Genomic DNA, 14,950 nt, shown 5'->3' with positions numbered 1-14,950 from the left:
TTTAGCCTGGTTTCGTTTCACACTGCATCTCTTAGCACCGCAATTGTGGTGCTAGCACCACAATAAGCCGGCTAACCCTGCTTTATAGCAGTGCCAAATAGTACAGTACTATTAACCATGCCAGCCCACTTTGCTAAAGCGTAGTGTGAAAACAAAGTGGGCTAAGCTTAACCCCGGGAAATTGGTGGGGCTGAGACCCCCCCCCCCCCGTTAGCCCCACTAATTTCAAGTGGTTAAGAAAAATATAAGCAGTGTGAAAAGCATATATGAAAATCACTCAGAATTGGCAAGTAAAGTTTATCAATAGTACAGAGAAAATTTGGTATCATATACAAAAAGAAAACAAAACCATCTACAGATTCGCTGCGTTACTGTTTCATAAATTTTTATTCAATTCATTACAATCATTAGATATATTGATTTATCAGAGAAATACAGAGAGAAAAAACAAAACAAGACAAAAAATGTGACAGAGATAGACTATTAAGACATGTACACAGTTAACATATAACCCAACCCAATCTCATGCCGTAATAAAAACATAGAATAAGAAATATCACGACCTCCAAAAAGGCATTTCGACATGAATAGTTAGAAAAAGGATGTTAATTCTTCAAGATAATATGTATATGCATTAAAACCACAATATCCGACTTGACATAATTGAATGAATTTAAATCAACTTCTCAAACAATTAAAAAGAATAAAAGTTGAAAAATACATCGACCTGATTGAATCAGTTATCATGCAAAAGTTTTCATGACAGTAAACTACAACAAGACAAAGCAGATAATGAGAAGGCAGAGTTGACACAATCTTCTTTAAAAAGATCTAATAAAAAGTAATGCTATGGCAAGTTCCCCCAAGTCTGCGCAGTACCCAATGTCTGCGCACACGCATATCTGCGCGATTCTAGTAAAAGAAGATATGCAACAAACACAAAATATACACATGCAATACATAGACAGATACTCATTAAAGAACCTGATTCAAAATGGTGGAAAAATAATGAATTTTTGGCATTTCCTGTGACGGCCTCAATATACAGCCTTTCTCATCAAAATGCCCGAATCGTGTGCAAAGTGAATGGGTGCGCAGACATGGGGCACCATTTTGTTGTTCAATCTGAAAATGATTGCTGGAGATTTTTCCAAGAAAATCGTATATTTCTTTCAAATTTCTATGAGATATTTGGCACACTAACTCATAATGATGTAAGGAACACTATCAACTGAATGATTCTGTGAAATAAAAAGAAATTCATATTAAATCTTAACTCAACTCGTTAGGTGTGCAGACTTGGGGACCACCATCATACATGACAAAATGACACTCCTTGCTATGTGCCTACCAGTGCAATAATGTATGAATTGTTTAAATGAATCATTCGATACAAATCCGAACTAGATTTTAGCAATTTTCTTGTAAACACACATCTCTATTCTGGCCCCTGCATTTCTTTACTGACCTTTAAAGATTCATGTAGACTGTATTTGGCCAAAATTCAACTAAATTTAATTCAATCTTATTTCATGGTCCACTATGTGGAAATTCTTTTTGCTAGCAAGGATTTCAATAATAAAACATTCAAACTACTACTAACTTATTTTTCTTTTCATAGATGGCAAACTTTCATCCCTAATGGATAAGTTTTCTCTAATATGCATTTAGTTTGTTATAACATAGTATGTCTTCTTAAGGTTTTGTGCCAGCCTAATGAATGCACCTTTATGTAACCAACTTGCAAGTTGCTCACACTATCCCAATAAAAGTTTATGAAGAGCTATTTCATGTAGCCCTAATATGAATACACCCTGTCCAAATAAAATTGATATAATATTAATGTATGGAACCACATGGAGTTTACTTCTAAATGTAATCATCATTACAATATAAAAAGTGCTGGCTTGCTTAGATTTGAAGAAAAAAAAATCAACATTTTGTTCAATGGGATGATCTATTGTCTCACTGGCCTCAACTGAATAGTACAACATCACATATTCATTATGCATATGATAAAAAGAATTGCTGTCATTTAAAAACTACTGCGGCATAAAACTTGTTGAACTAAGTCAAATCTTAACAGTGTAATAAAATACAGACTATATCCTCCATGCATGGAGCTAATCCCATACTTCTCTCACAGTTTTCTTAAATATATCTTGTGATATCCAACTTTGTTGTGTAATGGACTAATCTTAAAATAGGCTTTTGAGCCAGCTTCTATATCAATCCAATTTTACCAAATAGTTCATGCCTTATACACAATATGACAATATTGGTTCAAATATTTAATTATAATGTACTAAATTGACCAAATAAACATACAAGGACTCACTAGCCCTTTTTACATGACATTGCAATTACAATGGTAATATACAAGCTCTCCACTATAAAGTGCTTCTTAAAAATGAAGATAAAGATTCATAATTTGGTTCCAAATGCAAGATGGAGCTTCGTAATTTCAATTTTACATATTGGTAGGTATATGAAAGGTTAGACAAGAATGGCTGTCTTTTATGGGGATTCATCTCATATTTCTGGCATTTGTCTACCATCCCCAATTGTAGCAAACATTGTTCAGCAGAACACCCAATGGTACAGAGACTGATTAATATGCCAAAGTGGTGTTGTGAAAACCATGAATTCTTGATTCACTTCTAATAATATTGGAGGGGGGGGGGAACTTTACATTAAATTGCCATATATTCATTACTTATGCTGTTTCAATGAAAATTACTAAGGACAAATGGCAAAATTCTGATTTCAAAGCAAAGTCTTACTCTTCAGAAAACTTTGAAAATTATACTTTTATAGAAGTCATTTGTATCTTAATCATAAAAACCTTTTTCTGAAAAAGAAGACAAAACTAAACATCTGATTATTTCAACTGACTGATATTTGAAGGTGAGTATATATCAAAGCATACTTAATGAAAAAGGTGGACAATAACATAGTGAGTTTACAGAAATAAAGAGCAATGTTGCAGATACATATCTCAGTCATAAATAATGTTTTCTGTGCAGTGAACATTTTACAATAAACGAAAATGTAGAAATTACCTCATACAGCAGGAGATGATTATTATGGATCGTCCGGTCACTTCAGAGCAACTCATTGTTATAAACTACTGAAATGCTTGACTTTGATCTGCATTGCACAAATACAAATTACTGACGAGATGCTTATGAAATGCTTCCAAACTTCCAGAATTTTTGAGAGCCGAGAATAGGAAGCTGATAAACCCTGGATGGGGTTGGGGGCAGTTTCCTTGGGCCCCTTTCATTTTGTGTTTCAGGATATAAAAATGAATATGTTCATTTTATCAAACAAACTCTTTAAGTGTCCCTGCAATATGAAATGTTGCAATAGGGCCCCCCCCCCAGCTTACATTGCAACCCCATGCTCTCTCTGCTTTGTACAGTTAAAATACATCTTGAAATAATAAACCACCGTCATTCCACAAATTGATAAAGTGTTCATATTTGTAGAAAATGAAAACAAGAGATTAATCTCTCAAAATACCATCAAGGCAAAGAATACTTCAACGAAAAAACAATATTACTCAAAATCATATTAAATAGTAATGCACTAATAAATCTTACAAGAATATATTACTTTACTCTATCCTAATGTGTGTTCCTCAAAGAACACATGCTAAATATGCCATTTCTCCCCTATCTACTCAATAAATTTCACAAGTCTGTAAGAGATGAAATTAATATAAACAAATCTTCGATCTCACCTAGCTTTTATCCTATAACTGCAATGCATAATATTATCATGAAATAGAACTGCCAGAACACGTGTAAAATAATATAGCAAACATTGCAGCAGACAAGGTCTATTTTCTAGTTTAAATTAACAATATGAAATCTTTGTGTCAATGAAGCAACGTTCTATCCTGTTTATGATAAAATGGATGCACATTGCTACAAAAGAGAAGTAATGATATTGTTTTCATATTTGAATGATACATGACAAATGATGTACATAATAGTATGAAATACATGATGAACAAATGTAATTCTATCAATTAGGTACGTTTGACCCCCTCTATGTGGGACCTTAATGAAACGATTAGTCTTTCTTTTTCTAGTTCATATGATTTGGTAATGCTCTCAAATTATCATGGATTCAGCAGTACATGAGATGAATGGGGGGTCAGACGTACAGAACGGTGATTATTTTATGGAAGTGCCCTAAATCTGACGCCAAGTTTCAGAAACTTCTACGTATCAGTCAATGGTGAGTGCATTTTACTTGGTACTAAAACGCACTGTCAGCCTTCTTGATGTACTCACTAAAAATAACCTGCAGAAAGGCCTATAAAATGGCCCTATCTACCAAAACATACTTTAATTTTTGAATTGGTTGAAAAGTCCATCTAGAGGCATTCCAATTTGTGATATACAAATAATCATTATTATCATAACCTGACCATGTATTTGGAAAACAGATAGTAAATATTCACACTGTGAGATGAATAGAAACAGTATTGACCTGGAGGTAAGTAAAAAAATGTCTTTATAGCATTGAGCTCTTCAAACAATCATCGTTATTGTAAGTACTTGATTCAAGAATTATTGTAACTCTGATATGCATAATTTTATGACAAATCAAACAGCACCAGTTACCACATGTGTTCCATGAAGTGTTAGGCTTCAAATACAACAATATCAAGGTACTGAAATCTATCCGTTTGCCTGACAGCAATTCATTTTTTATTTATTCCCAACATCAGTGACATTGAAGGTTTTTTACTGCACCTTAGTATTTAGAAAATATAACTTTTGTGCAGACTTTGAGTAAATAATTGTGAGTTTTGGAAAATTTTAAGATGTATTGGAGGCCATAATGACTTCACATTTTACAAGAGACACTTTCTGATGGCCTTATTTGGAGGCTAAAAAAAGTATCCTACAAAACTAACGACAAAATCATTTTGGAAATTTCAAAATTACTGAGTGCTTGTCTGAATGTGAATTCTTTTTTCTCTTGATGTCAGGAAATAATCCAAAGCTATATCTAGAAATCAAAACCATACAAACCCATCTCACTATCATTGAGAATTATAATCAAAGAAACCCTTTAAAACAGTGAATACCTTAAAATATAAAAAGAACTGTAAAGCTCAGACTACTGAAACAAGATAGTAATGTTTTAGATCTTCTTGTTATGTGGATTAAATATATCGGATTACCATGACACCATGGATGTGTTATTGGGCTTGTCCAGTAACACATCTTATTCTTTTAACTACCTAGCTGCAAACTAATTGCATAAAGCCTGATAAAAGTCCCACACTTTTCGAACTCTCTGTGTGCCAAAAGTAGGACTAAGAATGGATAATAAGACATCAAAGATGAAAATTACAGATCATTGCTACCTTACATTTGGTTCAGGGGAGAGATTTTTACAAAGTAAGAATGTGAAAATACTTTCAAAGGTCATTTGTTTCACAGTACCACAAACTTGGAAAACTTGTCATGTAATGCACCAATACCACAATTTGCCTGCTCATGTAGCAACAATAATACCCATCATTCCATTGCACAACCATCATGCAAAGCGTAATTCTCAAACTTACAAAATATCCGAAAGTACAATGAATTTATTACCACTATTTTGATTACACAGAAAATGTTTTCACTTTAGTACAGAAAGGATAAGACTATAAACAAGACAAGTATTATAATCCTCCTTCAGCTGTTCACAAATACGAAGTCACCAGCCACTGATAGGTATAAAAATAGATTGGGAAAGTATGAGGTCCAAGATAATGATGAAACTTCAGTTGGTGAGATATGTAGAATTTCAACTCATTGGGTGTATTAAATATCCAGTTGGCATTGATTTCACATGTCTGGATAACACGACTTTGAAGTGAATAAGAACTTGGTTTCCATCTTTATAAGGTAATAGCCACAGGCATAACAATGTAAGGGCCAAATAACAGAAATTGATACCATTACTATTCACAATTAATTGTAAGTTTTGTACATGGTTTGCTAGAGACTTACAATTAATTGCATAATTGATTTCATTTTTTTTTTTATATAACAGGATTTTGTGGTCTACTAGGTTAAAAACTAAAATTCCATACTCATCATGAACCAATCACATATGACACAAGTAAGAATCATTGACTGTAAGTTTGTGCCTTCAAAGATTTCAGATTTAGACTATCATAGAGCTTTCACTAGACCAGGTTACCCCAGGAACTAGTCCAGGAACTATTTGATCTCTTTCTGTAGATGCTGGATGAACTCGTAGTATGACATGGATCCCTCTGATCGGTCCTGGATCAGGTGGCCCAGGAACAGGTTTCGGTCTCGACTATCATCCCTGTTGATGATAAAAAAATGAAATGTTTTTTCCCCTTACCAGTATTATATAAAAATTGTTGGACTTGATATAATACGACTCAGGATGCAGACTGCTTTGCTTCATTTCCTCAAACAAGTATCAATAAAAGGACAGGGTAAAATAGAAGACAACTACATTGTATACATTTAATAACATAGTAAAATAGAGCCAAGGACTAAGCCATATTGCAAGTGAAGCTTTTGTTTTCAACTCTACATTTGTAATATGGTATAGTGGGACAGCCCAACCAGCACATGTGCTTATTTCTGGCTCCATATATCACTTCTACTATGTTTCATATACATGTATTAAGTTTTCTGCAATTTTTTCTCTTGAAAACCATGCAAACATGTGAATATTGTTGGTAAAAGAATAAAAAACAATTAAATAAACTCAGTCAGCAATTTTTCCTCCTCTTTTAAAACCCATAATAAAAAAAAAAGACTTTTTTTTTTTTTGGGGGGGGGGGGGGCAGGATAGGGTTGGTGAACTTACCTAATGATCAATAATGGGGCATGGTATGGTCTCTTCTCTAGAAGCCAGCTCACAAATAGTCTAAGCTGTTCAGACCTTGGATTATCCAACTCAGGCAAGTCAATCTAATATGGAAACAATACATGATATGAGTTCAGACCTTGTATGCTTGTATCCACTTGAAATGGGTATACAATATTTATATCATAAAGAAATGATATATCACACTTGGAATGCATGTATACAACTAGCCATTTGGAGTCAAGGCCAGATACAAGTACAACACACGCTTGGCTGCTTGCATATAGCCCACTTACGATTCAATTTAACATGATGATATGGTTTATGATTGGGTAGTAAAATTGTATACATACATGTATATCAGTCATTTCTGATATTATCATCTGCAAACCAGAGTACAAATGTATTTCAATTTGATACATAATGCATTATATTTATAGACAGAAGTTTTGCATAAATACATGCAGCTGTGAGTGGGTTGTAGGAGATACAGGCCTTTCATTTTCTTGGATGGCTTTTAGTTTTATCTTTAATTATGAAAAAGTGACGGAAATAAAATTAACATAATTTGCATCATTCAATTTTCTTTCCACATTTCTAAATATAGAGTTTGGTACAGATTCTTTGTAGATAATAATAATATGCAACAGTTCTATAGTGCTTAACACAATGACCTCGGACAGCTACCCTGATCAGGCATTCAAGGAAGTTCTTCTTACTGGGTACCTCAGTAATGGAGCGTTGTGGCCCAGTGGATTAGTCTTCTGACTTTAAAACAGAGGGTCGTGGGTTCGAATCCCAGCCATGGCGTAATTTCCTTCAGCAAGAAATTTATCCACATTGTGCTGCACTCAACCCAGGTGAGGTGAGGTACCCAGTAGGACAAAATTCTTTGAATGCTTGAGAGCCTAGGCAGCCCAGCTAAAGCCGGGGTAAGGATAGCAGGGCCCGCTGGGAGAACAGTTTTCAGAACTGAAGTGGCTTCCCTGGGTAAATATACCTATATTATTATTATCATTTCCCATTTACTACACCTGGGTAGAGCATGGCAAATGTAGATAAATGCCTTGCCAAATTGAAGTTAAGTCCAAAACAAACTAAACCCTCGAAAAAAAAGAAGAAATCCACTGACCTGTCCTTCTGGTATGCTAACAAAGTTTGGCGCATCAAGAACATCCTTGCAGAAGTCAGGTGAGACATTCTGACCAATGAAGAGGTACATGATATCCCCGCAGTCCATCAGGAATGCCCCGTCTCTGCTTAGGTACTCTGATGAGAGGCCAATACGGTTTGGTTGCGGGATGGCCTGGTCCTGAAGCAATAATGCTCCCTGTGGTGAAGAGTTAAAGAACAATTAACATTGTCAGATTAATTTTCAATGTTACCGTGTGCAGTTCAAGAGGAATGCTCTATCTCTGCTTAGATATTCCAATGAGAGGCCAATAAGTTTTGATTATGGCATGGCCTGGTCCTGAAGCAATAATGCTCCCTGTGGTGAAGAGTTAATGAACAATTAACATTGTCAGAGTAATTCTAAATGTTACAGTGTGCGGTTCATGAGGAATGCACCATCTCTGCTTAGATATTCTGATGATAAACCAATAAGGTTTGATTGTGGGATTGCCTTGGCCCCGTCTTACAAAGAGCTACGATTGATCCAATCAACCTCAAGTATATGGAAATCAATTAATGTCATAATTTTTTCCTCAGGAAAATTTGCACAATGTCCTTTGTAAAAAGGGAAAAGCACTGACTTTCCAAGAAAATTATGAAGTGATGAATGGAAATCATATCTAGAAAATATATTCAATAAACATGCTTTTTAGATGATGCCTTTGCTGGCTTTGCACAGTTGTGGTTGATTGAATCAATTGCAACTCTTTGTAAGACGGGGGCCCAGGTCCTGTAGCAACAATGCATCCTACAGAAAGAATTCTGGAACAGTTAACATAATCAGTGTGTGGTTCATGAGGAATGCTCTATCTCGGCTCAGATATTCCAATGAGAGGCCAATAAGGTTTGGTTGAGGGTTAGCCTGGTCATGAATCAGCAATTCACCCTGTGGGGGATGTTATTAATCATTATAATACATCATCATGCCTATCAATGACTGAGGAAATATTGAGAGATGTCATAAATGGAAATCAATTGCATAAACAGTTTAAATCAATTGCATCTCTATACATAACAAGCTTAACTAGCTATGGAATAAATCCCACTTATCAAACGACTCACACATTTCACATTCTGTGAAGTGGTTAAAAATCCCTATATCAACCATATATTTACCTCCTCAGTAAGATTGTGTACTGCATACAGATCTGGGTGAATGTGTAGCATTGTGTACAGTATCGGCATGCATTTGAACATCTCCATCGCAAACACTCGCGTATCCAGTTTTGTGCTCATACCGATGCGGAATGCAAGCTGAGAAGATAAAATTGAGGTTAACATGCAATTAGTATATTCTGAAAGCATGGCAGTATTGTGGTCTGGACCCATAACATCATGACATGTTACCTGATAAACAGATTAACTCAAAAGGAAAACATATTGGCCCGTATTCTGAAGTACGTTGTAACTGAGGCCAATGTCTAACTCTGCTACAATTGTGAGAAGATGGAAGCGTCATTGTTTACATCATGTTTCTTATGTTTACTGTGTTATTTTCCTATGCTCTAATGGTGAAGAAAAAATTCCTTAGCCATCATTCCCAGAAAGATCCAAATGAATAGAGCACCGAATGCAATGACAAATTTACCCACTAATGTTAAAGAGCTTTGTGTTACAATTGGCTATCAAAATTTAAACAACAGCTCAAGACCAGAATTTAAATCAAGCCCCAAGTTCAGAATAAAGGTCTTTAAACTTAAAATATCAAACATATGATTGCATGTAATATAGATATAAATAATACATTTTTTTCTATCTGTCAGCTAAATATGAAGTAGAATTTATTTAATTTCTTACACCACTGTTGAATAAAAAAACCCAACAAATTGATTTTGTGAATTGTGGTCACAGAAATTGCTTTTGAAATAAGATGCAGTTGAAAAAATGGAACAACTTACATTCTTCAACAGGGCCAATGTATAGATAGGCAGCATCCTGAGGTTTGGCGGACACATGAGGGCGCCCATCGTATGTGAGCTAGCTAGTGTTGACTTGTAAGCAGCCAATGAGTCGAGGCAGACGTTAACTAATGCATCCCGAGCATCTCCAAGGGATGAGGTTTGGCACTTGTCAACAGCTGTGAAAAATTTTAAAGAATGAAATAATGATTATTGTCATTTTCACAAGATGAGGAAGAGGATACTTATCAACTTATATTATTCAGTGACTTATTTCCCTGCTAATGCATTGCAAACTGCTTTGCATTTTAACTAAATAAGAAACAATAAGTGTTTGTGAAGCGTGGTTTTATATCGGACTGTACTGAACTTTGATTAAACAATTTATTTATCAATAAATCTTGCTAATGAAATTTGATCTTGGAGAAATATTCCCTGATCGTCAACTATTATATCTTTAAAATGTTGTTATCTTGTCAGCCTGAAATCTGTCATTCCGATAGGCTTTGTGCACAGACCGCAGAATCTAGGGACATTGGATGGTATTCTCATAGAACGGTTTAGCTAACCCTTGAATAAGGTAGACCGCACATTTATGTAGTGAAATTGGCCACCTTGCTCATCAAAAAACAAATAATTTGAAAATGCTTTAAAAAGTTATACTTTTTAATGAAATGAGAATAGGATAACTATGAGGATTTCTATATTTTTGTGGTAAATTCCTTTATCGTGAATATTGAATAAGGGAAAGCATCTATATTGTATTGGCAGCGTGCACCCCGCGAGCGTACGCCTGCACACTCTAAGACGGGATAATAGCGTCGGCCAGCGGCAGCTAGCTGCGATAATTAAAGCACAATAGAACTCACATCCGCTCTCGCAGCTCCCAATGTGCCTGCTGCCGCTCGCTGCCATACTTTATAATCCTGATTAGAGATTTAATCCCCAGCTTGCTGTATCTAGCGGCAGCTCGCTGCCGCTAGCTGCGCTGTAGATATCTCAAGCGCTGCCGCTGCTCCCCATTTCTATCAAAATTCACTAAGGCAATCTCACGTACCCCGCGCCGGCCACGGCTAGCCTTCAATTCCGCGGCTCGCTCTGGAATGAAGAGTTAACATATATGTCGTGGTGCCTGTGCTAGCTAGTTCCACTTGTCGTGCTGTTTGACTTCAATTTATTATTTTTTAAAGCATGATAATGAAAGGCGTTCCTCTTTTATGTCCGTAGCAAAGCATGCATGCAAGCACGCTCTATATTGGAAACGACTACATACAGCTAGCTAGTATATGCTCGGCCGCATCGTGTCGCATGGCGACCGAGTACAGATCAACATCCACGTGCGCACGATGTGAATATGACAAAAATTCTCGATCTCGATAAGTCGCAATGGTTCTCGATAGTTTCCGTTGTCAACGAACTGAACTGAAAATTAACACCATCGATAGAAATACTGCCGATTTCGAAAATGTTGCAGCTTGCGAATTGAGATTGACACGGAAGATTCACACATGAAAAATAAGTTGAATTAATGACTTTTTTAACGTATGATTTTGGGGCCGGATACAGATGGATACTGCATTACACGCCTATTTTACGAATGGTGCCCATGCATAGTTTTTACCTCTATTAAGGCCATGTTTGAGACATCTTGGTATGAATAGGCCTATATCATCCAACTCGCCGGATAATGTCCACCAAGAGCGTATAACTAGAGTGGTATGCCTATTCATCTTTGCCATGGGAAGATATTAATATTTTTTAGAGGCCAGATAAAATGAGACAATATGAATATGATGCCCGAATGTAACTGAATTAGTGCGAATATTGATAGCAACGGCAGAATAAATTTTGGGGAATGATAATGACGCCAAATCATTCAACACGCTAAATCGCAAATCAACAAAATGTCTACTTCTTTTTATTTTGTTTGACATTATGCTGCCTTACTTTTTATGTTGATTTGATATACTTCCTTTTATGTTATTTTTGTTTTGATGTTTTTGACATTTTGATTTTGTTTCTGACATCATATAATTTGTTTGGGTATATTTGTTTTTTTTGGTAACTTCTGCCGAATTTTTGATATTGTAGGCACTCTTGATTCTTGAAAATTATTGGGAACGCAATCTGCTTCTGTGGGACTTTATTGGAAAAATACGCGAATTGTATTTCTTTCAGGAGAATAAGAGTTTACATTGGAAGGTTTTAATTGATTTCATGATACATCATTTCCACTTCAAAACAATTTCGAAAATACGTCTCGAACGATCGTACATTATAATCTAAGATGTTGAGTACTTTTATTTCAACGTATTTCCCTTTCTGACTATATTGGAAAGATAAGCGAATAATATTTATTTCAGGAGAAAGAGTTTATAGTATCTGAAATAAATTCTATATAATTTCCACCTCAAATAATAATAAAATACGTTCCGATCGTTCATGAGCTGATCTGAGACGTTGAGACCATTATCCAATGTATTTAGGATTTAGATTTCTGACTTAATTGAAAAGATACGTGAATTGTACTATAGGGTTAGGAGGGTTTTTAGGAAAGAGTTTATTCTAGAAGGTAATTAAATTATTTCAATATAATTTCCAAATCAAAACAATTTTGAAATAATTTCTGTCCCGAACGATTTTCAATTAATCTGAGACGTTTAATTCTTTTTATTCAAACCCTTACCTTTTACCTAATAAACCGGCCAAAGTCAACGATCAGCACCATTAGCGTACCTAATAAGGGGGGGCAGACTTCCCCCCTGACGAGTCACATTACATGCAAGTGACGTATCCCTGCCCCCCCCCCCCCTGACGAGTCAAAAGTGATCCCTGACGGGTCATAAGTGACCCCTCTCCTAATGTGAAGACCTTTTTTTTTGCTTGTCATTTTTTTTCTGGCGCGAAATGTCATTTACTTGTGGTTCAATACCTTTTTTTGCTTGTCAAATTTTTGGGCGGACGAATTTGCACCCCCCCCCCCCTTTGAAAAATCTAGGTACGCCACTAATCAGCACTACTATTTATACCTCGGTCACATTTGCTCTACGGGGACTGTACGGCGAGTCGAAAACAACCGTTTTAACATTTTTGAACCAGCTGCAAATAGGTGGTTTGTATTTTTAAAAAATGAATAAACGGCTGTTTTTGATTCGCTTTACGGCTGCCGTAGATCAAACGTGACCGAGGTTTAAGTCTCGGCATAAAAATCAGTGCTTTTCAGTATCAAGGATATTCAATACTGTCTTTCTAGGCACGGGATTAAATCCGATCAGCCTTTCATCCACCAGTTTCCTATAGAGCGCTAACAATTCCCTAGTGACGCTAAAGACCACACGCAGAGTGGGGAGGGATTGCGGGGGCGTTAAGGGTCGAATGCAAATTATCGCCCATTATCATTAACTTTCAAAGCTAGACAAACGCCGTCTTTTGATCGCTCTGTATCATTTCGAGCAGGAACAATAATAAAAAAAACCGGATATGCGGTTTAGTAGTCCATTTTTTTTCTTATTAAGAAACATTGAATGAAGAAAAAGAAAACGCTTGGGATCCACAGATGACATCCCCATACAAAACATCTTACTTATGAAAAAAAAAAGTGAAACTGTATGATACTCATTGGCTGCAATATTTGATAAACCCAGAATCATTTTAGGTCTATTTTTTAAGTTTAGCAACATTTTGTGAATAAATAGGCTAGGGCCTTTATACAAATAATGGGAACTGATAGATGTGAAGATCCTTTTTTTTTTTAGAGCCGCATGTGGTTATTCAAATGAGGAAACTCTTCATCCTCTATATTTTGTTATGAACATGATGAATGGGTGCTACTGCGTATTTCGCGAACCGATTCCATTAGATTGTTGGATGCATGGAATATCTGTCGTTCTTTGATTTTCGCCATCATTTCCGATTGATGTAAGATCGATTGTTTTGAGGTGCAAACAATTCAAGATACATTTCATATATCTTTAGGACTGAATTCATGTTCTTTGAGAACATAAATGACACTTTCCCCGACAATATCGGAAAGGCAAATGAAATGGAGTTACAAACATCTCTAATTAATGCACGATCGATCGTGCATGATTTGAAATTTAATTTGAGTGTAAACTATTTAAATAACTGATATTGCCCTATATGGACGAGCCCATGTTCTGTCCGAAAAAAATTAAATGACTAATTTTCCCGACAAAGTCGAAAAAGCATTTTTTATGGAATAAAAGTCGCAGAATTTCTCTTTCTTGATCCAATCCAACATGAGATGAAAGTATTTCAGTATGGAATATCGAGTTAAAAGATATCCTCTGTCAATAAAAATATATTTTAAGACTTTCGATGTGGAAATAATTGATTTTTGTTGGATTATAAATATCTATATCTTCCAACAATATACGATTGTTGTTCTTGATCCGACCCGTTATAAAATGATGGTCGACTTCAAGAAAATCGTAGATATACCTATATACAGAGTTTTGATCTAGATGATACTTCTAAAAGGTTTCGAATCGGAAAGAGATCCGACCCGACATAAAATGGCGGTATAAAATTGACAAATATCGAGTTCATAAAGATCTTAAATTATCAAAAATATACTTCTGAAGAGTTTTGGAACGGAAAGAATCTAATTCTCCCTACGCTATAATATCTACATCTTTTAACAAGATGCAACTATTGCTTGTTCTTGTTCCGATATGAAATTAAGTATAAAAAAGTTACTCCTCCCCCTAATCAAAGTTACCCTGCTGCCACCCATCCTCCTACCCCGGATGCCGGATCCAAGGGGATTTGAAAATATAGTAATGTACATAAATAATGATCCGCATTTATTCATACAATTTGCGTTCAGAATTTTATATTGCTCTAGATGCACATCACATGGCGGTAAATGAACGTGGACTGAAAAAGGGACGATATGTTCTATTTCCACTCCATGCAGAATCATTGCCATGATCGTGCCATTTCTAGTTAATTGATGCATACGCAATTGTTGATGATTATTTTACATCTCTAAC

At 35.6% G+C, this 14,950-nt stretch overlaps 1 protein-coding gene across 2 annotated transcripts in view; it reads right to left on the bottom strand.

Annotated features, from left to right (window-relative positions):
* Window positions 1-364: 364 nt before the first annotated feature.
* The window catches only part of LOC129281941 (protein transport protein Sec24A-like), a 55,372-nt gene continuing 40,786 nt past the window's right edge, over window positions 365-14,950 (bottom strand). For both annotated transcript variants that reach the window (XM_064112925.1, XM_064112924.1), the window contains exons 18-22: window positions 9,936-10,114; window positions 9,154-9,291; window positions 7,997-8,194; window positions 6,865-6,968; window positions 365-6,348 (exon numbers count right to left, since the gene is read on the bottom strand). In XM_064112925.1, coding sequence (XP_063968995.1) covers window positions 6,237-6,348; window positions 6,865-6,968; window positions 7,997-8,194; window positions 9,154-9,291; window positions 9,936-10,114 — 731 coding nt within the window. In that variant the 3' untranslated portion in view covers window positions 365-6,236. The remainder of the gene's footprint in view (window positions 6,349-6,864; window positions 6,969-7,996; window positions 8,195-9,153; window positions 9,292-9,935; window positions 10,115-14,950) is intronic.

This window comes from Lytechinus pictus, chromosome 18, assembly GCF_037042905.1.
Source record: "Lytechinus pictus isolate F3 Inbred chromosome 18, Lp3.0, whole genome shotgun sequence".
NCBI lineage: Eukaryota > Metazoa > Echinodermata > Echinoidea > Temnopleuroida > Toxopneustidae > Lytechinus > Lytechinus pictus.
Note: the sequence above shows the minus strand (reverse complement) of the source record. Positions and strands in the feature narration are given on the sequence as shown.